Here is a 23,564-nt window from a genome sequence, read left to right on the forward strand (position 1 = left end):
ACAGTATATTCTGTGAAGCACATTCAGACGTCAGAAAGACGTGATAAGGAGCTAATTTTAAAATAATTTTAAACTTTTTAAATGCAAGGATTATTATTATTATTGTGGTCATCATTTATTTAAAAAGTAGGTAATTGTCTTTAGCAGGAATTAAGTGTTGAAAGGGTTAATCAATGTGTTCTGCTGTTAAACAACTCTCAGCCATAAGACTACTTCCAGGCTGCACACTCAGCTCTTGTATTTACAAGGCATCAGATTGAAAAAAACATTTCTTTCTCAAGACTGTGCGGTTGCTGCTTTGAATCATGTTTGCTGAGTCGGCCGGTTGTAGACAGTGCATTGTTGTTATAAAGAAGATCTTCAATTAGAAACAGAAAGATGGAGGATCTTGTTGAGCTGACAGAAACAATGGCAAACAGGGAATTGTTGAAACTGAACCTTTGCTTTTGTCTCAACAATACAAAAGAAGAACAACTAACAATTCCAGTTTATGGCTCACTTGGAATACATAATATCATTCAGCTGCTCTGTACAATAAGGAGATGAGAAAGCATGGAATGGTGCAAGGCAACTTGCCTCCTCAAGATTTAGCATACAGACAGACTTATGCTAAATCTGCCCTTTTGGGACTTCAAACCATCCACTCTGTGTACAGAAGACTCTGTAACTTTAAAGACAATCATAAAAATCCTACAGAATGTTCTTTGATCCTTGCATTCCTTGGTGTTATATTATCAACTTGTTCTCATCTTATTTCAGAATGTTAGTTGTCAGTTTAACACTCAAGTACGCACAATGTCTTATAGAACACACATTCAGTATTCTCTTTGGGTAGAAAATCTGTTCAGTGTTACGCGTTTCTCATTAAAGGTCAACACTCCAAGGGCAATGTGCACAATACTGAATGGAACATTTATCACAAAGAAGTCGAAAAAGATCATGGTGTGAAAACAGAGCAGTGTAAATGATTTCTTACACCAAAAAGATCTCATTCTCTTGGAAATTCTACATACATAACATCAACTCATGAAATCTTGGTTCCTGTACAAATGTAAATTTAAAGAATCCTACATAGTAAATTATCGTGTGGAAATTTTCTGATAACTATAAGACCTCGTACAACAACTGTTTAGGTGTCATGCGATGATCGGATTCCAAAAGGTGCACATAATGTGAAGTAATTCACTGTGGCAGAAAAAATAAAGAAACTGTCTATAGTCTAAATGGTAGGAACCTAAGAGGAGGAGCGACGAGATCTCAGGATTTAGATTAGCAAATCTCTAACAGTAGCAACACAGGTAGATAAGGTCATAAAAAAAGACAACGAGTTCTTATAATAATATAATAATAATAATCCTTGCATTTGATATAGCGCTCTTCACGTCTTCTCGACATCTCAAAGTGCTTCACAGAATAGACTGTAAAGTGAATTGACTGTATATTTGTGGGTGAGTCTTGGGCTTTATATTCAGAAGGATAAACATGAGGAGGTGATGTTGAATTTATGTAAAACTTTGTGAGACCACATTGGACCATAATTGTGTCCAATTCTGGTTTCTATACTATAGGAAAAATATAGTAACGATGGAAAGAGAACATAGGAACAGGAATAGGCCATTCAGCCCTTCGAGCCTGTTCCGCCATTTAATTAGATCATGGCTGATCTATATCTTTACTAGAATTTCGAATCTCAATTTTCCGCTTTCTCCTCGTATCCCTTAATACCCCGACCTACCAAAAATCTGTCAATCTCTTTCTTGATGGATCCAGCATCCACGACTTTTGGGGGGAGAGAGTTCCAGATTTCTACCACCCTTTGAGTGAAAAATACTTCCTAATTTCAGTCTTAAATGGTCTGGTTCTAATTTTAAGACTATGCCCCCTTGTTTTGCATTCCCCCAACATAGGAAATAGCTTTTCTGCATCTACCCCTTTATCAAATCCCTTTATCATCCTAAAAACCTCTATCAAATCACCCCTCAACCTTGTAAACTCGAGGGAATAAAATCCAAGTTTACGCAGCCTTTCTTTGTAACTTAATCCTTTTAGGCCTGGTAACATTCTGGTGAACCTGCACTGCACCCCCTCCAAGGCCAATATATCTTTCCTGTGGTGTGGTGCCCAAAACTGAACACAGTACTCCAGGTGGGGTCTGACTACAGCATAAGTTAACTAGGTTAATCCCAGGTTACTGTTAGCAGGATAGGCTAGTTGGTTAGATCTATTTCCACTAGAGAAGAAACATTTGAGAGAGGACCTACTAGAAGTGTTCAAAATTATAAAAGGGTTTGATAAGGTTAGAATATCTAGGCTATTCTCATTAGTTGTGGAGTCTGTAAACAGGAGACACAAATATAAGATAACAACTACGGGATCTAAAAAAGAAATTAGAAGGAACTATTTTATGCAGAGGGTGGTGAGAATGTGGAATGTGAAACGGTGGATGATTCAGATGATGTAGATGATTTAAGAGAAAACTAGATATACATGAGGGAGAAGGGGATAGAAGGGGAGGGAGTAAGGAGCGGGAGAAGACCCATGTGGAGTATAAAGCCTGGCATCGACTAGTTTGGTCGAATGGCCTGTTTCCTTGCAGTACAATTAATGTAATATTCTGTGTAAATGAAAGAGAGAATTTATCAGATTGAAACAAGCTTTACAAATAATTGCTGTAAATGTAGTGATTCTTCTCTGAAGGCAAGCAAGCTGGCCTTGAAGATGCTCTTCCACAGATACAGTTGCAGAGTCCTATATCTGTGACTCTTAATCTCTCTTTCCTCCACAGATAATAAAACAGTCACTATTGCAACAAGTGCTGTAGCCCGATTAAAATTTCCTGCCCAATTTGCTAGAGCTGCAGCAATGTCAAACCACATCTAGATTTTACACCCTCCTAACCCTCAGTGAAACAATTTTGTGTTCATTGAATTTCAGAAGCAGTAGAATATTATAGATTCCCCAGCTCAATTTCTTTCCAGCATCAATTAATCTCTTTATGTTATAGCCTCTATTGTCCAGTTATACCACAAGTCAAAACTTTTGTTGTAAAAGGATGAAATGTGTGTACCACCAAACTCATTATTATTGATATGTAAATTTTGCCAATAGAGGATTAGACCCTTACTTTTGCTTAAGACGATGTTCAGTGACACGCATAACATTTATATTTTTTATTGAGAAATTACAAATATTATGATATAGAATATATGCAACAATTAGGAATGCATATCATATTATTAATAATAATTAATTATCTTGATAACACAGAGAAAATGCTAGCCAATACTGGAAAACAAGTGAAGAAAGTCGCCCAAGGAGGGAAAGTATAATGTTTTTGTTTCCTTCAGGTACATTGATTGTTTGACTAATACAATAGAATGACATGTAAAGAGACAAGAGGTTCATTTTTATTGTTGATGATGAAGTATAAACACAACATTTGGTCAATAGTACTTTCATTTGCTACTTTAAACTTTAGAGTAATACTCTTTTACAAACTACCCAATAACAATGATTTCTAAGACATAAAGTATTTTGAGACATTCTTAATATTACAGGATCTAAATCAAATGCAAAGGATTATTTTTNATTTATAAAACCATCATCAATATTGTTGCATTCAACAGAAAACAGTGGTTACATTCTTGAAAGTATATTTTCTTTGTTATAATCACATCTAACCCAATTTCACACCTCTCCTTGATCTTTCCTTCTGTTCTTTCAAATCTCCTTGAAGACCTATCTCTTTGAATGCGCTTTCAGTCATCTTCCTCTATCCCCCCGCTCCCTCCAATCTCGGGCGTCTGTTCAGTCTTTGTAAAGCACCGTGAGACCTTTTCCCAACCTGAAAGTTTATGTGCAATGTAAATTATTGTTGAACTGACTCATCCCTTCGTGTAGAACTGTGATTCATTAATGTACGAGTCAATGCTCACTCTGAAATGATTTGAATCACAAAGAAGTTTAATCAAGTGGTTCTCAGGTTCTAACAAGGATCAAAACAAAAATGAGAGATGGAAATCACATGGCATTAGTGCACTCATACACAATGTGCCTTTGTGATCTTATCTGTTCAGAGATCAGGCACTGATGACAAGCATATGAGCTTCTCAATTTCATTAAAGAAAGAGATTTATATTATTGTTACGTATTTGTTCTATTTGTAGTTAGTTTGTTACCATTCTGGTACTTGTTGCCATATTCTTGTGCAGTTTACAGTTATCACAATTTTTTATATAAAAATGTGTATGCATTGGACAAAGACCAAACAATAAAGACAGGCTCTGATTGTAAAGTATACTTCAACACTTGCTTTTGAAATCTAGAAAACATATCAGAAAAGCCTGAATCAATAACTGTCTAATATCTGATTAGTAATTACAATAACATTATAATAAGCGTTTCGAATTATATCTGAAGAAATATCACAAAATGTAAATTAAATTGGTGTCAGACATGGTAAACAAAGTGGAAAAAGTGCCTATTTAATAGGTTAGACACAATCTGCTGGTGAATATGCTGGTGATAGATTCATGTCTCAGCCAGATGCAAGGTTTACATTGTCTGCCTGGTAAATAGACAACGCTGGTTTCATATCTCAAGCATTGGGGATAGCAGCCTCTACCTCAAGGCTGCCCAGCTTGCTATCATGGCTTTGGCGCAGTTGCAAGATCTGTATTGTTAAAGTTCCTTGGTGCCACTGACTGTGATTTGATAGAAGTGCCAGGTTTTGGCCCCATTAACCGAGGGTGGCCAACTCAATGGGCGTGTAATCTAAATACAGGTTAACATGTTAAGGAAAAACTACTGTATGTCTCACATCTCTTATGTCTATTCAGTATTACACTCTGTCTATAACATTTCTATTTCATTCAGATGTTCAAGCAATATAATGGTTAAGCTTTGTTAAGACGTCCTTTAGGCTTTTGACATTATAGTTTTCATTGAGATTATCAAATAAGTAGCAAACATTGTTATATTTGTCAGCTTCAATTCCATTCTGCAGAAATTCTTCATTGACCAGCAGGTCCTCCTCGTCTTCACTCATCACTCTCTCTTTATCTTCGTTGGCCAAGTCTCTGAAATTATGAAGTGGTCTTGCTGCTTTCAGGGACAGATCTTCTGGTACATATAGCTTGTCATCTCTGCAATACTCCTCAGGGCTATACTGTCCCATTGTATAGTAGTTGTCCTCATCTTCCTCATGACAGGAGCTTCCCTTGGCACTCTCTCCATCCGACTGAGAGAAGCTTGTTTTTACTCTGCTTTTTTGGGAAAGATCAAAGGGTTCTTCCTGCTCAAAGTTGCTCAGTAGATTGGCCTGGGAAAATACACTTAGTCCTCTCCTCCTGAAGCCTAAAATGAAATAGAACAATACATTCATCAGCTATCACGTCATTTAGTTTAACAATCTGGGTAGATAATCATTACAATATATTACCAATGAAAATGCATATGTTTCTTAAATAAATACAATCGATTCAATTAAGTTACAGATATATCAACTCTACCGACTAACCATCCTCTAGATTAATTGGTCATTCACCTATTTGCCGTTTGTGGCAGCTTCAGAGCTTCAGACCCGAGCTGGGGATCGGGGAGGGTGGAGGGCAGGGGGGAAGGAGGGAGATCGAAAGCACGGTCAAAGAGGAGAGTCTTGAGATGGGTCTTGAAGGAGACAAGGGAGGGGTGAGGCGGAGGGACTGCAGGATGGAGTTCCAGGCAGAGTGGCAGAAGCGGCCAATAGTGGGGCGAGCGAGGCGGGGGGATGTGAAGCAGGCCGGAGCCTGCTGAGCGGAGGGAGCAAGCAGGATGGTAGGGGGTTAGGAGGTCGCAAAGGTAGCAGGGGGAGCAAAAGCTTTGAAGGTGAGAGCGTCTTTCACGTTCAATGCCACCACCTTTCCACCACCATCTTTGGAATTGCTGCCTGTGGAGACCTGGTATTGGAGTGTTGTTTCCTGGAATGTTGTCTTAACTCAACCAGCACTGTTTATCACATTGCAAGTCACATTTTTCACCTTCAAAAAAATCCTCACAATTTGAATTTCCAGGCCCTTGTGCGGTTGGCTCTTCATTGAAGAGTGAGGCAAAATAAGGTGCATTATGCATTATTACTAGAAATGCATTTAACAGCTATTGAGTGAATTTTAAAGGGATTTTATTTAAGGTTATTGTTTCAACAAGTTTCTGCCTTTTTGAACCGTTCTTTGAATACAGGATTTGATTGTTTTATTTGGCTTCCACTTGGTCACGCTTAGTACAAGTGTATTCATTAACAACTAGAACAAAGGGGCATAACATGCTATAAATATTAGGGTGCATGAACTGAAGTGCTTGATATTAATCTCAACCTCTCTTAAGACCCCAGGATTTCTGGATATCATTTAACTAGCTACACTATCTCTTATCATCTGGTGATTATTAACTTAAACAATTTTAATTTTCTTTTGGCTATATTTTAGTATTGAGTGAGCTCAGGAAAAATGTGTTTTTTGTATAGTTTTGTTACAGATGATAACAATAAAGGGAACAAAACCCTCTATTATTCAAATGCAGTGCCATAAGAATATAAAAAATATTCAGCCCTTCAACCCTGCTCCACCACTTTACTAGATCATGGCTGATCTGCAACTTAATACAATTTCCCTGCCCTTTCACCATATCCCTTGATACACCGCCAGCCAAATATTCATCTAACTCTGTCTTAGAGATTTCAGTTGACTTGACATCTACCACCTTTGGAATAATAATAATCCTTGCATTTGATATAGGCCATTATCATGTTATTGAGACGTCTCAAAGGACTTCACAGAATATATTGTAAAGTGAATTGACTCTATATTTTGTGGGCGAAATGCAGCAGCTAGTTGCAAGCAGTGGTGGATAGAATACATTGCCATAACCCTTTGTGTGAAAAAAATATTATTTCACTCTTAACTGGTTTAGATCTAATGCCCATGGTCCAGAGTACAAATTATAGTTATCCTGACTCATTGCAAACACTGCTCATATGAAAAATAATCAGTATATAAGGATCAATATTCAGTATATTTATACACAGATTAATTTTAACATCAATTAATCAAAACAATTAGAATTTCCCAATAGTTTTACAAAATTTTTCACACTCCACCATTCTGTGTTTCCCCCAGCTTGGTTTCTGCCTTCCTCTATGTCGTAACTCATTATGTTTCCTGTTTCTGACTTTCTATTTTGTTTAGTTTTTTTTAATATTCTTTGACACGTTAACATAAAATATTCCTTTATGAAGCTTAAAGCTGTTTAGAGCATTTATATAACATATTTTTTGGAGAATGACAGTAGTCCTTATTCAACCTTACTGTCACATCCACTCCTGTCTGTGCACTCTGGCCTATATGTTTTCCTGCCACAGAAGTCCTGGCCAATAAATCCCCCAGATAAAACTGGTCATTCACTTCACTGATGTTTGTGGGTCATTGTTGTGCACAAATTGGCTGCCATATATGACTTTACAGTTCAGTCAAAGCACTTTACAGTAAATCCTGTGAAGCGCTTTGAGCTGCCCAGCTGATATGAAAGGAGCTATATCAAATTCAAGGATTATTATTATTATTATTATCATTTTTATTATTAAGTGACTCCTGATGGAAAATGAACATGTGTGGAGATAGAGTAAAGACTGCATGAGCCTCAACTGCGGTGTCCCCAGTTAGGTTCCCGGTGGAGGAACAAATCAGAATGATTCGTTATATACACTGCTCATAAGCAGCACCTTTAGGAATAGGAGGGGAAAAGAGATGAGAGAATTGGAGAGAAACAAAAATTAAACAGAACAACGTTCTGTTTAATTTTTGGCACCAGTAAGGAATATTAAAGGAAGTGTATGAAAATTTAAAGACAAAATACAGAAATGTTTCACATAAAAAGATAAACAAAGAAGGAAGGTAGGATTAAAAGATCTCTCCAGTGCTATTTCTGACACCTGTATACATGCATTGGCTATGCTATTCATCACAAGCAACAAAAGAAAGTTACCAAAAGAAATGATAATTGACTTAGTAGATGTGAGATGTATCTGGTTAAATTGGGGGGACACCTGTTACTCCTTATGTGCAAACACCATTGTTTTTCCCTCATTAAAGTTTAGAATATAACATTGCAAAGTAGTAGAATAATACTATCAAACAACAGTAATAGCACTGACACAATGAATGGGACAACAAAACATCAGAAAGTACGTATTCCAATAACAACAACTAATATTTATATTTATAATTATTTATATTTATTTATATTTATAATTATATTTATATTTATAATAACTGCAGATTTATATATATTTTCTTATTTATGTATCTATTTGGCTGTATCTTTAAAGATACAGGTGTTTCAGGTTTCTAGAGCTAGTTTCTTACTGTGTGAATTGGGGCCTCCATCCATGACTCCGTGCTTAATCTTCATATGCCGTGTAAGGTTTCCCTTCAGGGTGAATTTGCTGGGGCAGTAAATGCATTTGAATGGTTTGTTGTCAGAGTGCAGGTGCATGTGTCCCATCAAATTGTGCATTCGGTTAAACTCCTTTCCGCACAGCTGTTAATGCAAACAAATAAACACTTTTAATTGCATTCATTCGTTGCCTTTTTTTCAAGAAAAGACCAACAATTTCTGGTAAACTTCCAATGTATACTAATCCCTCAGGAAAATCTCAGGGCCTTAACCAGTAGTTTGGGATGCTATACACCACAAGCTATCATTATGTTTGTGTCTAAAACATGAATCTGACATTATCTTAGTTTGGTTAAACTGCAGAGGTTTATAGGATATTGTACCCCATCCTCATTTACAAGTTGCTCTCTTATAACATAAAGTACTTAACTAAATCATAGTTTTCCTCAGAGGATGTAATTGATAAATAGATTGTTCTCTTATCACACGACTCTTTCAAGAAAACATGCTTGGCTCTATTGGAAAAATTCTATTGAATTTCAACCAAAATGCTGTGTGCTTTACTCATGTTACATCCACAACAGGTTAGTAAAGGTAAGTGTTGACCAAATTGAACATGAGCATATAAATAGTGTGTGATCTTCATCACTGAAATAATAGGTGAATACGTGAAGGAAGATTTTCACTTCCAAGCTTCAAATATATTGTCATGACTGCACTTTCCTCCTCCCTATCTACTTATTGTTTTGAAATAAAACACTCATCATTTTACCTGATCTTCCAGCTTATTCTTTCCCATATCTCAAGACTGTGGAATTCATCATTTCCCTCAGGCTTCTCTTCAATCTGTGTGCACCTAAACTGCAAGTTAGCTTAACAATTTCTTCTTCACTAATCTGATCTTTCTCTGCTACTCAACCTTTGATGATGTACAATACTATAAGACTTATCCCTTCATGTAGGTTTCTGAATCCTAACACAAACTCCAGTCAGTTACAGACATTTAATACGCATATGATGTGCATTAGGAAAATCAAGTGGCTACAAGAAGAATGAAAAACATCAATGGAGCTCAGCCTTAATTAGAACTTTTGACAATGTTAGTTTTGTGAAAAGCCAATGTCTTCCCAGTGATGGAATACCATGGCCTTGGTTAGAAAGAGACAACTCATGTTTTGCTCCTTGGTTTAGTCCAGTGTAAAAATCTGCATATTGTGAGCATGATGTGGCTGTGACTATTATATGTTAAAGTTCACCTTCTACAATCATAGAAAGATGATTACTATCCTCCACAATATCATAACTGGGGAAACAGCACTGAGGAAACTGGTACTTAACTCAGATCTCTGGTTTATGCCAGAAACACAACAGCTATTGATCTACACATGAATACATACATAATGCCACCAGAAAAGCTTGGCACATCCCTCTTGTGTCTCTTCCAGACAATGAGACTGCCTGAGGTTTAAAAATAAAGTTAACCATCACTGCTCAAACCAAGGTTAGTGGTAAATACATTGGATACAATCTGTTGTCTGTTAGTATCCAACTTAATTTCATTTAATCTTTCTGTCCTTTCGAACAGTTACCATTTCATGAGACATTCACCCTTCTTTGTGTGTATCATACACTGATCACTGGCAACAATCAATGTTTCATCTTATAATTATGAAGATTACCATTATGAAGATGTAATAAATTGTACGTTGATTCCTATTGTTAGGCACCAGAATATGATAGGCCACCCTAGGTTTTGGTTGCCCCTTGTTATTAGTCCTCCTTGTATAAAGGGATTTATTAAGGATAATAAAACATGAACCGGATATTTGAAATGTACGAGGCACAATGTTTTGCATTACTCCACGTGTATTTCAGTTAAAGGCTAAGTTATGACGCTTCTCAAAAGTGCCATTTCGGTTGTGTTTAAAATTGCTGTAATGATTAAAATTACAAGTTGCCAATACCAAGAAAGTCTTTGAGGAGGTACTGAGAGGAAACAGGCACGTCCCTAAATGAGAGAGATAACAGGGTGAGTCACCATTTGTTGCTCTTGAGCACCTCCTACTGGTGGGCTAAAGAGTTACCTCTACAGGGATCAAATAGATACAGTCGTCCAACCAGAAAATTATGTGACAAGCAATGAGAATAAACCGAAAGGGGGAAATTATTAGGGAGAAACTTTTTTTTAAGAGTATTATAATCTAAAACATTGATAAATCTTGCCTGCTGTTTTCCAAGTTTCCCATCGTAAACAATCTAACAACGTCAGTAAATAAAAGTATTAATAGTTAAGATATTATTTCAAACAGTCAGAAATCCTATTTGAATTGGTATGACTTTGTCAGCTACAAGCAACAGATTTTTTTTGTCATGAGGAAACCCATCACCATGCTTAAGAGTATCCAAACCAGATTGCTAGTTCCATTCATGTGACTTACACTTGGAAATTCCTGTGTTTGGAATGGAATGTGCAATCTCTTCCTGGAGGGATGTATCTTGTTACCTAATTCCAGAGAATATTGGCAAGAGTTAAAGCTTGGGGATGCTAGAGTATTTATTGGGGTACTGCTGGAATTTAACCAGATAACACCACAGTGATTGCCATTGAAAGCAATTATTTGACAAGCTTCCTGGAGGCCTGTAGCTCAGTGGTTAGAGCACTCGCCTTCTTGCAAGTGAGAGACCTGAGTTCAATTCCAGGCAGGGCGAAACCTTGGGCAAGTTTCCTTACTCCACATGCCTAATAATAATCCCTCCAAAAACCAAAAACAATAATAAATTGGTCATTTTCAATCTACGACTGTTTGTGGGACATTGCTGTGCGCAATTGGCTGCTGCGTTCGCCCACAAATATACAGTCAATTCACTTTACAGTGTGTTCTGTGAAGCGCTTTGGGACGTCCTCCCGACGTGAAAAGCGCTATATCAAATGCAAGGATTATTATTATTATTACTACTAATCCAACTGGGACTGCCCTATCCATGTAGGGTTAACAGGACCTGAGTGGGAAGAATCTCTGCCCCCAATGTCTGGTCTGGCATTCCAAGTCCTACTGATAAGAGGCTGCCTGGTCTGTCATCAGTAATACCCTGGAGTACTGCAGACCTGCCTGGCTCAGGAACCAGATGACCAAGACCTCCATAGAGGATTGACTTGATTCTAACCCTAATCCCATCACTAAGCATGTCATCTTGGAGCCAGTTCAGCTCCCATCTATCTCCCTCAAGGAGAACACCTTCCCAGCAACCAGAACATTTGGCTGAATATAGTCTTAAATCCCCAAATTAAAGTCTCTGACACTGGGGAGTTATGAAACAATGTTGCTTTCCATACTATACATTCTTTTCACAAGATTTCCGAGTTCTCAAAGAGAGAGGGAGCAGGTCTGTAAACTTTCCAAAAGGACCGTGAGAAAACAGGAAGTTTTAGGAAGTACAAGAGAAAGCGAGATGAAATCTATTTGCAGAAAGTTCCCTGGAGACATGAAAACTATTGTTAAGCAAGCAGTCAGTGCAGCAATATCCTTCCTTCTGCTGAAGAGGAGCTTCATGCCAAAATGCATCTATCTGGTCACTGCTTTAACCCTCTACCAGCCGAGGTCAGACACAAATTTTAGGTTCAAGTCTTTGGTTATTTAGTCAGCTGATCGCACTTCCTTTCTTGTCTTGATCATGAAATTATATTTTAGTTGCCAACATTGCATAGATATATATATTATGTAGATATTATAAAACTAGCAAAGTCTGAGCAAGGATGTTATTAACCCTCTGAATTCTGGGCATCTTTCACATCTTATAAATTACATATTTTAAATTATGCACATATTCAAAACTTATTTTACCACACAGCACTGTTGCTGAATAATACTCCAGAAGGCCAAATTGCAGAAATGCGAAGAATGTGAATTATTATTAGTATTGTCATATTCAAAGATGCTGCATTCTTGTTAAATGAAATCTCAATCTGGTGCATTTTAAGGATTACAATGCTATGCTGTCACACGTAAAATATATTTTATAAACAAGAAACAAAATAAAACTATAAATAGTCCACAACATGTTCCTCTTGATGTAATCATTTTAAAATTTCAAGGTCTTTTCCTGACTTGCCCTCCACTGCTCTACTTGAGATTTCCCTTCTACTGATGAAGGTTATACATGAAATATTAATCTTTTTTTGATGAGTAGGTCTGACACTTCACCAAGTTTAAGAGTTTTGCATATGTATGCCACCCCTATGCTTGAAAATGTCCCCGTTTCTAGAATGGAATTGGACCTTCTCTCCCTGTAGGGATGTACCCTTCATATCTAATTTCAGAGAATATTAGGTGCAAGTTGGCAAGAGCCTAGTATTAGGGACCCAGATGGTGCTTTGAGGTACTGCTAGATTTTAATCAACTAAAACTGCATAGCTTGCCATAGAGATCACTGTCTGGCAAGCTTCCCATTGTCCAGCTCTCAATCACTATGCAGAGATGACAGGAATTAGGAAGATGATAGGATCAGGCTTGAATTTGATGTGGGAGAGGGAGTTGAACAGCTTGCTGACAATCACTGTTCAAGGTTCACACTGGTCAATTGTGCAAAGAACAAGGAAGGTGGAAGAAAATCGGAGGAGAAACAAAATCCAGTTCTTGTGTTCTAGGTGGATCTCATTTGTCTACAATGTAGACTATAAGACCTACATAGTTGTGCTAGGTTTCTTGGGTGCTCATAGCTCATTCTATGCATGTGAAAGAGAATTGACTCATTTTCCTCATGGTTTCAAGATCTTTTGAGATCTTGGGATGATTTGAGAGCATACAAATTGTTCTTACCATTTACATTTACAAATGTAATGCTAAGAGTTAAACATCTCAAGTGTATCTCTGCTTCATGATCAGTTCTAAGGCTTATATTCCCTGAAGGAATGTCCCTCTGGCTTTACATTGTTCCTTTCACTTATTTGATTCACCCCTAGGGTAGCTAGAAGATTGTAAATGAATGATACCACCCTTATTCTGGCTGTCCTTCTTCACTGAGTAGTCCAGGTTACCATCACAGTGACTTCCTTTTGCTACATTCAGTTGTAATTGTTTATTACTTAATGGAAATATATTCTGGGAAACAATCCTTCTTTGAAAACAATGTTGATAGTTTGTTTTCAGCATCCACAAATGTTTGAAGGAATGCACTCCACAGCCTATCTGAGTGAGCGGGAACAAGATTTTGGAAACAAAAACTTATGTGGCTTAAGATTTTAAAGATTATGTGAAAAATGCTCTGATAAAAGATTTCAACACATAAAAGACAAGCTGCGGTATGGACAGCATGTCTTGCAATATACTGAGTTTTGAGTGCCTCGCAATAAACAAGCTTTGCACATATGAGCAATAAGTCCACTAGACCTTTGATTTGTATCTGTATTTCATATGTTTATATCATCAGCGCATCACAGACAACAGATACAACTCACAGAAACAAATTTACTTTGAGCAAATGTAACTAGAATCTATTATGCAACTTGTTTTATACATTGGCATTACATATGTTCCTGTTAATATACCTCACACACTGGATTTCTCCAGTCAATTTTCTAAGTTTCAAAAGTGGTTGGAACAATTGCAAAGCTCCAAACTATAGCAAACTAGGGAGAGAACCGGAAGATCAAATTAGTTAGAATATTGCCAATAACCACCACCACAACAACAACAACTTGCACTTATATAGCGCCCTCCATGCAGGGTAGAGTCTCAGCAAAGCTATTGAATATTAAATACTATGAAATTGCTTTATTGTCATAGAATATTGCAATATTCATATCAAATCACTGCATATTTTCATATCAAATTACTGCAGCTTCACAAATGAAGGAAAGATTGTAGAAATGTCATGTTTATTAGCAAGATCCTGACAATCAGTAAGTACAAACCTTGCATTTGAAAGGCTTGATGTCAGAGTGCACAATCATATGCGCTTTTAATGTTTGTTTCTGCACAAAGCTCTTGAAGCACAGGTGGCACTGGTAAGCTCGGATGTTGGTGTGGATGAGAACATGACGCTTCATGTTTGCCAGCAGCGTGAACTCACGCCCGCAGATTCCACACTTATGTTCCTTCACACCCTGGTACCAGGAAAACAAAAGTGAACAATTAAAAACCACAAAGAATAGGAATTCTCCCTATATTCTCTCTCTCCAACATCACATTCAAGCCTGACCCTGGCATCTCCCTAATCCCTGTCATCTTTGCGTTGTCTTTTATATGTGTTGAAATCTTCATCGGATCTTGCAGTCATTTTAGGTGCATGTTACAGTCATGGTACAGCATGGATTCCCCCCAACATGGAGGGCGCTATATAAATGCAAGTTGTTGTTGCTGTTGTTGTTGGTTCATAAGATCAAATAGAAGAAATGGGTAAAGAAAGTTCTTTGTCCCATTTGATCCCATTTTTCTATTATATCCACCTTATCAACTTACCATTAAAGCATCAAACTGTTTCTTAAATAAATCTAGTGTCCTGGCCTCTACCACGATTCCTGGTAACCTGTCCCAGTAGTCACAAATAATATTAATAATAATCTTTACATTTGATGAACGCCTTTCACATTGGGAGGACGTTCCAAAGCGCTTCACAGGTTACAGTGACAGTTTGTTTCATGGCGTGTGTGAGCAAAATAAGGCATGAAACGCAGAGATAATTATTGTTTTTAAGGTGCATAAGAAATAATAGTCTTAGAAAAAGTCTAGAAACCAAAATCAATTAGGTAAAAATTGTGGGATTCCTAAAGATATTCTGGTTTTTTTAGGAAGATGTTGTGGAAAACCAGCAGGTGGCTCCCTCTGCAGGTGTATTTATCCTGAGGTAGACAATCTGATTTTGTCAATTTTAGAATTTATGGGTCTACATCAAACTATATGTGGTTGTTTTTGCTCATTATTACTTGTACTAAAACCCAGAAACAATCTGTAGAACTGATAACCACTCCAACACAGTACGACTTAATAATTCAGGTACCATGTACAATAAAGTTATTTAGTAGTTGATCATCAATTCCTTATACACTGATTTATGAAAGAAATTCTCCCCCGCCCCCACCACCACCCGCCCTTGCTTGGCGTCCAACTGTATCTGTAAAGTGCTCCGAGACGTGAAGGTCATTATATAAATTGACATCGTTGCTAAAAAAATCTTTGGATTTCATGCAATATCTGTAACGTTTAAACATCTCAAAGAGCTTCACAGGGAAGTCCTGTAAACTAAAGTGACTGTTTACATGTGAGAAAAGTGGAGTCAATTTGCTCAGAACAATGTCCCACAAACAGCAATGAAGTGAAGACACATTTTATCTGGCCAGAACACTGGGAGAACACCCTTTTCACTTTGAATAGTATAACACTGTGAACTCAGGGGCCTGAACCCACAAAGCATATTAGCATTAAACCAACAGCATTGAACTCTACAAAAGCATAAATCAGTATCTTATAAAACAAGTCTCAAATCAGTGCAGTAAATTCCAGTATCAATGTGTTAATATTTAAATTCAAAACACAGTATGAAATTTGGCAGAAGAATAAAGAGAAGGAATAAGAAAAGAACATTCTACCCTTACATATTCTGCCTTTTAAGACCATATTCAAGCTCTGCACAGATAATGAGACAGAGGAGTGCAATTTTGATGGATATTTCTACTGCTTCACTCTTCCATATATTCATAAGAATAATTATCGTGCAATGTTAATGCAGAACATGGAAGTTACAGTAAAAAGTAACACTGTTTTCAGACATCTCATTTACATTTGCTTTGTCTTCCTGCTATGTACCTACCAGGATGCAACATTCTTTCCATCTACCAAACATATAGGCACCCTTTATATCCTGTCCTTTCAGCTAACCTCCTCATCTGATTCTTTTGTCACTAGTAAAAGCCTTGGGCCTTTCCTCAGCCTTTTTACAGTATCTCCCAATCTGAAACGTGCTGTGTAATATTCGTAATAATCCTTGCATCTAGTATAGCACCTTTCACGTCAGGAGGACGACCCAAAGTTTTGCAGGATTTACTGTGAAGTAGAATGGCTGTGTGCTTGTAAATATGTGTAAATTGCTCTAGAGGCTGAACTGTGCTCACCTCAAGGAGATTATCTAAGTGAGAGAGTGGATCTCTTCCTGCTACCCAATGCTTGGACAAGAAACAATATCCAATGGAGATCCCTGTAAGTTGCGTCTTCTTGAATTGAATAATCTTGTGTTTTTGGAGACTTTCTCACGGAAGATGGAATGACTGGGGTAAAGGTGTACCAGGGAAGTTTTAATGTATTCTGGTGAACTCTCCTACACATTGTAAATAATTTGAAAGTATCAGGAGACTCAAACTGCTCCGGTGAATGTCAATCCAACCCAGCTCACACCACATGGCTATAAACATATAAGCTTGTTCTTAGTTACATGTATTAGTTGCAACAATTAGTTGGTCATTTTGAAGGAAATACACTTCGATAATAATAAGCCTTCCATTTGACTTGGTGTCTATCATGTTGAAATGTCTCAAAGCACTTCAGAGATGTAGAATGAAGTGGCTATATTTGTAGGAGAAGACAGCAGTCAATTTTTTCCACAGCAATGTCCTATAGACAAACAGCTGTGAAGTGTGAAGCTATATCAAATGCAAGGATTATAAGTGAATGACCAATTTATATGGGAGAATTGTTGTGTAGGATCCTGGGAGAAATATGTGGAGTCCTGTAGCTCAGTGGTTAGAGCATTCGCTTTGCAAGCGAGAGACCTGAGTTCAATTCCAGGCAGGGCGAAACCTTGGGCAAGTTTCCTTACTCCACACACCTAATAATAATCCCTCCAAAACCAAAAACAATAATAAATTGGTCATTTTCAATCTACGACTGTTTGTGGGACATTGCTGTGCGCAATTGGCTGCTGCGTTCGCCCACAAATATACGGCCAATTCACTTTACAGTGTGTTCTGTGAAGCGCTTTGGGACGTCCTCCCGACGTGAAAAGCGCTATATTAAATGCAAGGATTATTATTATTATTATCCTTCTGTTTTCAAATGATCTTCAACCTGAGTGTTAACTAAGCCTGTGAGCGTAAAGGCCCAACGTGGGGCTTGAACCCACACCAGGTGAGGGAATGCTACTAACTGAGCCAAGCTGTCACCTTAATGGATATGCACTAACATTGTTTCAATTTCTGCCACTAAATATGGGAAGAACTTTGAAATATGATCACTTTTTAAAACATAAATGATCATGAAATAATGATAATTCTCTGTGTTTCCTGTACTTAGCTGGGTTCATAACTACAACTTGCATTTAAATAAAGTCCTTCACATAGGATATAGTCTCGGAGTGCTTTACAGAGCCGGTGTCAGATGTTGAGCAAGTTACAAGGGGAGGAAGAGTGACCATAGATGTGATTAAGGAGATAGATTGCAGGTGGTATTTAAAGAAAGATAGAGAAGGAATGAAATACAGTGTAGAAGGGAGGGAGTTCCAGAGGGTGAGGGCATCATTGCTGAAGGTTCGGCCATCGAATTGGCGGGAGGTGGGAGGTGGAGTGGGTTGTGCAGCAGAACCACATTTGCTGAGTGCAGGGAGCAAGTACACCAACCATAGTCTCTTAAATGAATTATGTTACACAAATTAGGATCAGAAAGGAAATACAGTCATTGTGAGTTTGTATTAATGAGAACTGAAACTCTTCTATGTAAACACAGGGCCAATTTGGTGGATATCAAAATAACAATGAGAAATGAAGCCTGTCATATTTTCAATAGAACAATGTGAAATGCAGTCACTGATGATGTGAGATTTATTACCAGTGCAAATGATCACATGAAAAACATTGCATGTTTAATAATAATAATCCTTGCATTTGATATAGCGCCTTATCATGTCATTGAAACTTCTGAAAGCGCTTCCTGGAATATACAGTAAAGTGAATTGACTGTATATTTTGTGAGTGAAACATGGCAGCCAATTGTGCACAGCAGTGTCCCACAAACAGTCGTGGATTGAGTTGATTACTATTATTATTTTTTTGAAGGGATTATTATCCCCAGAAAGCAATCAACCAATTGACGAACAACCAGGTTCCTAATTACTGTTAGATAAACAGAGGTGTGTGGACTAAAGAAACTAAACTAAGGTTTTGCCCTGCCCAAGAATTTAATCTGAGTCCTCTCATTCGCAAGGCAAGTGCTCTAACCAATGTGCTACAGGAGTCCATCAATGTTTCACACCAATGTTTTAAACAGGCCAATTAAAATGTATTTTTTTTATAATTGTGAATATCACCAGATTGGCCCCCAGTTTACAGGATTAGTCTTCTCCCTCAAGAAAAGAAAAAAAAGAAGACTTGAGAACAGTCATGTGAAAACACATGATCAGATGAGATTCAGATGAAGAAGTTGGTTTGCTGATTTGATCTCATCTGTCCTTCCAACTGTCATCTCATTACAGCATCAAGTGATTTCTTAAAAGAATCCAGTGTCCTGGCCTCAAATCACTTTTCTTGATCGTCAGTTTGAATCATTAATCACCCTCTGAGTAAAGAAATACTTTTTGATAAACAAAACGTAAAATACTGCAGATGCTGGAAATCTGAAACAAAAACAGAAGTCACTGGGAGCAGTCAGCAGGTCAGGCAGCATCTATGGAAAGTGAGTCAACATTTCAGGTTATGAACAAGCATGAACGTTGACTCACTTTCCTTTCTCCATAGATGCTGCCTGACCTGCTGAGTGTTCCCAGCGACTTCTGTTTTTGTTTCAAATACCTTTCGATGTCTGTCTTGACATTACACTTTGCGGCCATGAACCTGTGCCCTCTTGTTCTGCTGTCTTTGTTATCTGCAAGTATGTGGTGGGTTTACTTTCTCAGTTTAAAATCCTAAATACTGTACAAGGTCCCCTCTGAGTTTCCAAGGCTGTTTCATTCTTGTAACATTAAGATCATTGATTACTCCCTTCTCATTACATCATAGCATCATCACCAGAGCACTTGGCCCCTCTTCTGAGATATCCAGTTTAGTTTTAAAACTGGCGGAGGGGAATTTCACATTGAAAAATAAACTTTTTGATAAATAATAATAATAATCCTTGCATTTGATATAGTACCTTATCACGTCGTTGAGACATCTCAAAGCGCTTCACAGGATATACTGTAAAGTGAATTGACTGCATATTTTCAATCAATAAAAAANTAGGATAAATCCGAACTTCCTCCTGTATATTCTGCACATTTTCAGTTATGCTTCTAACACTCTTAACGTTAAATGTATGTTGTGAATATTAGAAATATCTTAATTTCTGTAATATTTCTACAGTTTTACTACAATTTATCAATCTACTGGGATGTACTGATATAACTCTCACTCATATAAATAAAATATAGAAAGGACATGTCACCAAGGATCAATGATCATGAAAGGGATCTAACCCTATCTTAGACCTAGAATGAATGACCTGGGCTGTGATGGTTGGGTCATGAATGCTAAAGTGTTGTTGTATGCTTCCAACAATTTCTTTATATTTTGCTTTTATCATAAAAATTTTGTCAATTTCAGGTACTAAAATGTTCTAATAATTTATGTGGGCATTTATACTCAGTTTTATGAAAACAGAAATTGTGAAGTTTGGCCACGCATCAAGACACAGGGGACAATAATTCCCATTGTGACTAAGTGACTTTTTCTTGTTCCAATAAATGAACAAATAAATTCTGTACAGTTTTGCATATAGATAATCTACCAACCTCCTTGAGATGATCTGAATGAAAGGTCACTTTGTCTTTAGACACAAGATTCTTACCTTGTGAGTTAAGGAGTGCTGCTTGAGATGGTGGGGTTGAATGAATTCCATCCCACATTCAGTGCAGATGTAGGGACGGATATCTTTGTGTTTCATCATGTGATTTTGAAGCTGACTTGGATACTGGAATGTTTTGTCACATTCATTACATTGATACAGAATGGGACCTCGGTGAGACGTCAGATGTCGCTTTAGCTGGGCTAGAGTGGGGAAGTCCAGTCCGCACTCCACACAGATGTTGTCTCGACCATTTTCATGCTTGGTTTCATGGGCTTTGAGCTCACTTGGATAGGCAAAGCCTCTTCCACAAATGCCACAAGTATATGGTTTCACATCACTGTGCTGCATCATGTGTCGTTTGAGATGACTAGTTTGTGTGAAGGCCTTGTTGCAAACAAGGCATTTGTGAGGTCTGGTACCCTGATGTGTCAGCATGTGAGTGTGCAGGTGGCTCAGTTGTTTGAAGAGCTTCCCACACTGAGAGCAAGCATGAGGCTTAATACCACTGTGCCCCAAGATATGTGTCACGAGGTTATATTTGGATGTGTACGACTTTTCACACATTCGACATTGCCAGCGTTTCTGATCGCCACCCACATCAACATAATAGGTATCATCAATCTTAATGTTGACATCAACTCTTTCGACCCTGTTTTTCTGACCATTTTCTTCTGCAATATGGAAGCCTCCAATGGGATATCCAAGTAGATCATGATTATAAAAGGGATGTCTAAAATGCAGACTTGGTGGTGCCATAACAAAAGGGAACATAAATTCAGGATGAATATTAGCAAAGTATGGCCGGGGAGAGTGCATCATCAGAGGACTTGCTGGCCACATCACGTTATGCTTAATGGATTCAGGTTTCAATCCCATAGTACCAAGATGATCTAAAGTTCTGAAGAACTGAAATCCTCCGTTGCTCAAGTCTATCATCTGGGCACCGGCTGTGGGTTTTGGTGATGGTATGTCCATCTTGATGTCTTCAGGCTCTTCCATTTCTATTGAAAAGTCGTCTAACCGGGAAGTGTGAATTACTTTTGTGGGAGTGCTTTTCCGCTTACGGGACCCTCCTTCAGAGTTTACAGGGAATCTTTCCAGAGTTGGGGTAGACACATCCTTCCCAGAATACATGATGCCCGATTCATAGTTGTCTCTAAAGATTGTATATTTGTTTGGTTTAGCAGTAAGTGAAAGAGGCTGCATCGAAAATTGTGGAGAAGTCTGTATTTCCTTAAAATCTCTGAAACTTGGAATATGTTCATCCATTTTGATGATGTACTTGCTCTCCATGGATGTTACCTCTGATTTTTTCCTTTAAAAAAAGAGTAAATAAAGTTATAAATAAATGTATTTATAAATTTGAGGATAATTAAACCAGTCCGTTTTAATTCAATATTAACTCTTAGCCACCTTAAAAAAACAGAAATTCAAAAAGCCAACAAAATAGATGCTGTAAATAGCTTTTTAAGAGTTAAAAACATGAAGAATTATCATTTGTACAAATTTCTCTCAATTTACCGGATCAATATAACTAACAGATATAGATTACATCTCATTCAAATTTAAACTCCAATGAAGTTATAATTTAAATAATTCAGACAGCCTGGAATAAATAGAGTGCCATGTATTTTATTTCTGTCCGTCCTGCATTTGCTCACTATTTTATTAGTGCCTAACCAGTGAAAAGCATGTATCTCTGTAAGCTTTAGTGAGGTTCAAATTGGATATTCTAAACCTTTAGAGAGACACTGAACTATCATTCATAGACTCGTAGAAAATACGGCACAGAAGGAAGTCACTCAGGCTATTGCAGCAAAGGTGGGGATAGCTCCTTCACCTATTATATTGATGTGAGTAGCGATCAGAAACAATGGCAATGTCAAATGTGTGAAAAGTCAAACACATCCAAATATAACCTTGGGGCACAGTGGTATTAAGCCTCATGCTTGCTCTCAGTGTGGGAAGCTCTTCAAACAACTGAGCCACCTGCACACTCACATGCTGACACATCAGGGTACAAGACCTCACAAATACCTTGTTTGCAACATGGCCTTCACACAAACTAGTCATCTCAAATAACGCATGATGCAGAACAGTGACGTGAAACCATATACTTGTGGCATTTGTGGAAGAAGCTTTGCCTGTCCAAGTGAACTCAAAGCCATTGAAACCAAGCATGAAAATGGTCGAGACAAGATCTGTGTGGAGCACGGACTGGACTTCCCCACTCTAGCCCAGCTAAAGTGACATCTGATGTCTCACCGGTGATTTTAAATGAGCACTAAAACCGCAAGAGAATGTACTTTTGGTTTCTTTCTGATCATAGCCAGAAAGGCCATGTTTTCAGTTACTATGCCCCATAGTCTCTGGAACTCCCTTACTTTATCCCTCTGCCTTGTTCTTTCTCTATCTGCCTTTAAGTCCTGCCTTGAAACAAACCTCTTTGACCAAGCCTATGGCCAATTCCTCCTTCCCCCTCTCCCCTTTATCTTGCTCGGTGACTAATACTGCATCTGTAAAGCACTCCGATACATTATGCCATTGGGAGGGAGCTAAATAAATACAAATTGTGCTTGACCTACAAATAGATATGTTGCTGTTTCTGAGAAGAAAACGTGTTCAGATTATATCATTGCTATGGTGATGCGTTTCCGCATTTGTAAAACACCCAGTGGTCAAAGATAATTTACTCATGTTTTTATCAATGGGAAGATGTTATCAACAAAGTCGATACCAAGTTATAACTCAAAGGTGTTTGTCTCAGGCTGAAAGAAGGTATTCGAACACTATATGGATCACTGATGAGGCATTTGGAGTGTTACAATATCAGATATGTTAACTTCAAGAGAAATTTTACAGAATAGCATGAAGGACAGCACCATGATGATGCAGCTCCCCATTGAATAATACTATCCAATGTTACTTTTATATAGCTCCTTTCACTTTGAGGTGATGTCCTAAAATGTTTAACAGCACTGGCTAGGCACCCAAACTGTGGGTGGGAGCCAAGAGTGCTGGGAAGAGGAAAGATGACCAAAAGTGCAAAAAAGTAGGCCTTGAGACAGACTTGAATGAAGTGGAGTTCCAGAGAGTGAGGGTAGAAAGGCTGAAAGCGCACCTGCTGATGGTGGGGCGGGAAGGGGGGGTATATTGAAGCAGGCCAGCGCTTGCCGTGTGAAGGGAGTGGCTGGTTGGTAGGAGTTAAAGAGTTCACAGAGATAGGATGGAGCGAGACTATGGATGAATTTAAAAGTAGGAACTCACAATTTACTGATACAGAGTTCTATCAAATGGACCAAATCAACAATATTAAATAATGGCTTGATAGGT

At 37.9% G+C, this 23,564-nt stretch overlaps 1 protein-coding gene across 1 annotated transcript in view; it reads right to left on the minus strand.

Moving 5' to 3' along the window:
* Window positions 1-3,283: 3,283 nt before the first annotated feature.
* Window positions 3,284-23,564, minus strand: part of znf366 (zinc finger protein 366) — a 29,479-nt gene continuing 9,198 nt past the window's right edge. The window contains exons 2-5 of the mRNA XM_007899793.2: window positions 20,232-21,546; window positions 14,339-14,530; window positions 8,397-8,571; window positions 3,284-5,355 (exon numbers count right to left, since the gene is read on the minus strand). Of these exons, the coding sequence (XP_007897984.1) occupies window positions 4,880-5,355; window positions 8,397-8,571; window positions 14,339-14,530; window positions 20,232-21,524 (2,136 nt within the window). The 5' untranslated portion in view covers window positions 21,525-21,546 and the 3' untranslated portion in view covers window positions 3,284-4,879. The remainder of the gene's footprint in view (window positions 5,356-8,396; window positions 8,572-14,338; window positions 14,531-20,231; window positions 21,547-23,564) is intronic.

The sequence above is a fragment of the Callorhinchus milii genome, unplaced genomic scaffold (assembly GCF_018977255.1).
Source record: "Callorhinchus milii isolate IMCB2004 unplaced genomic scaffold, IMCB_Cmil_1.0 Scaffold1, whole genome shotgun sequence".
Taxonomy (NCBI): Eukaryota; Metazoa; Chordata; class Chondrichthyes; order Chimaeriformes; family Callorhinchidae; genus Callorhinchus; species Callorhinchus milii.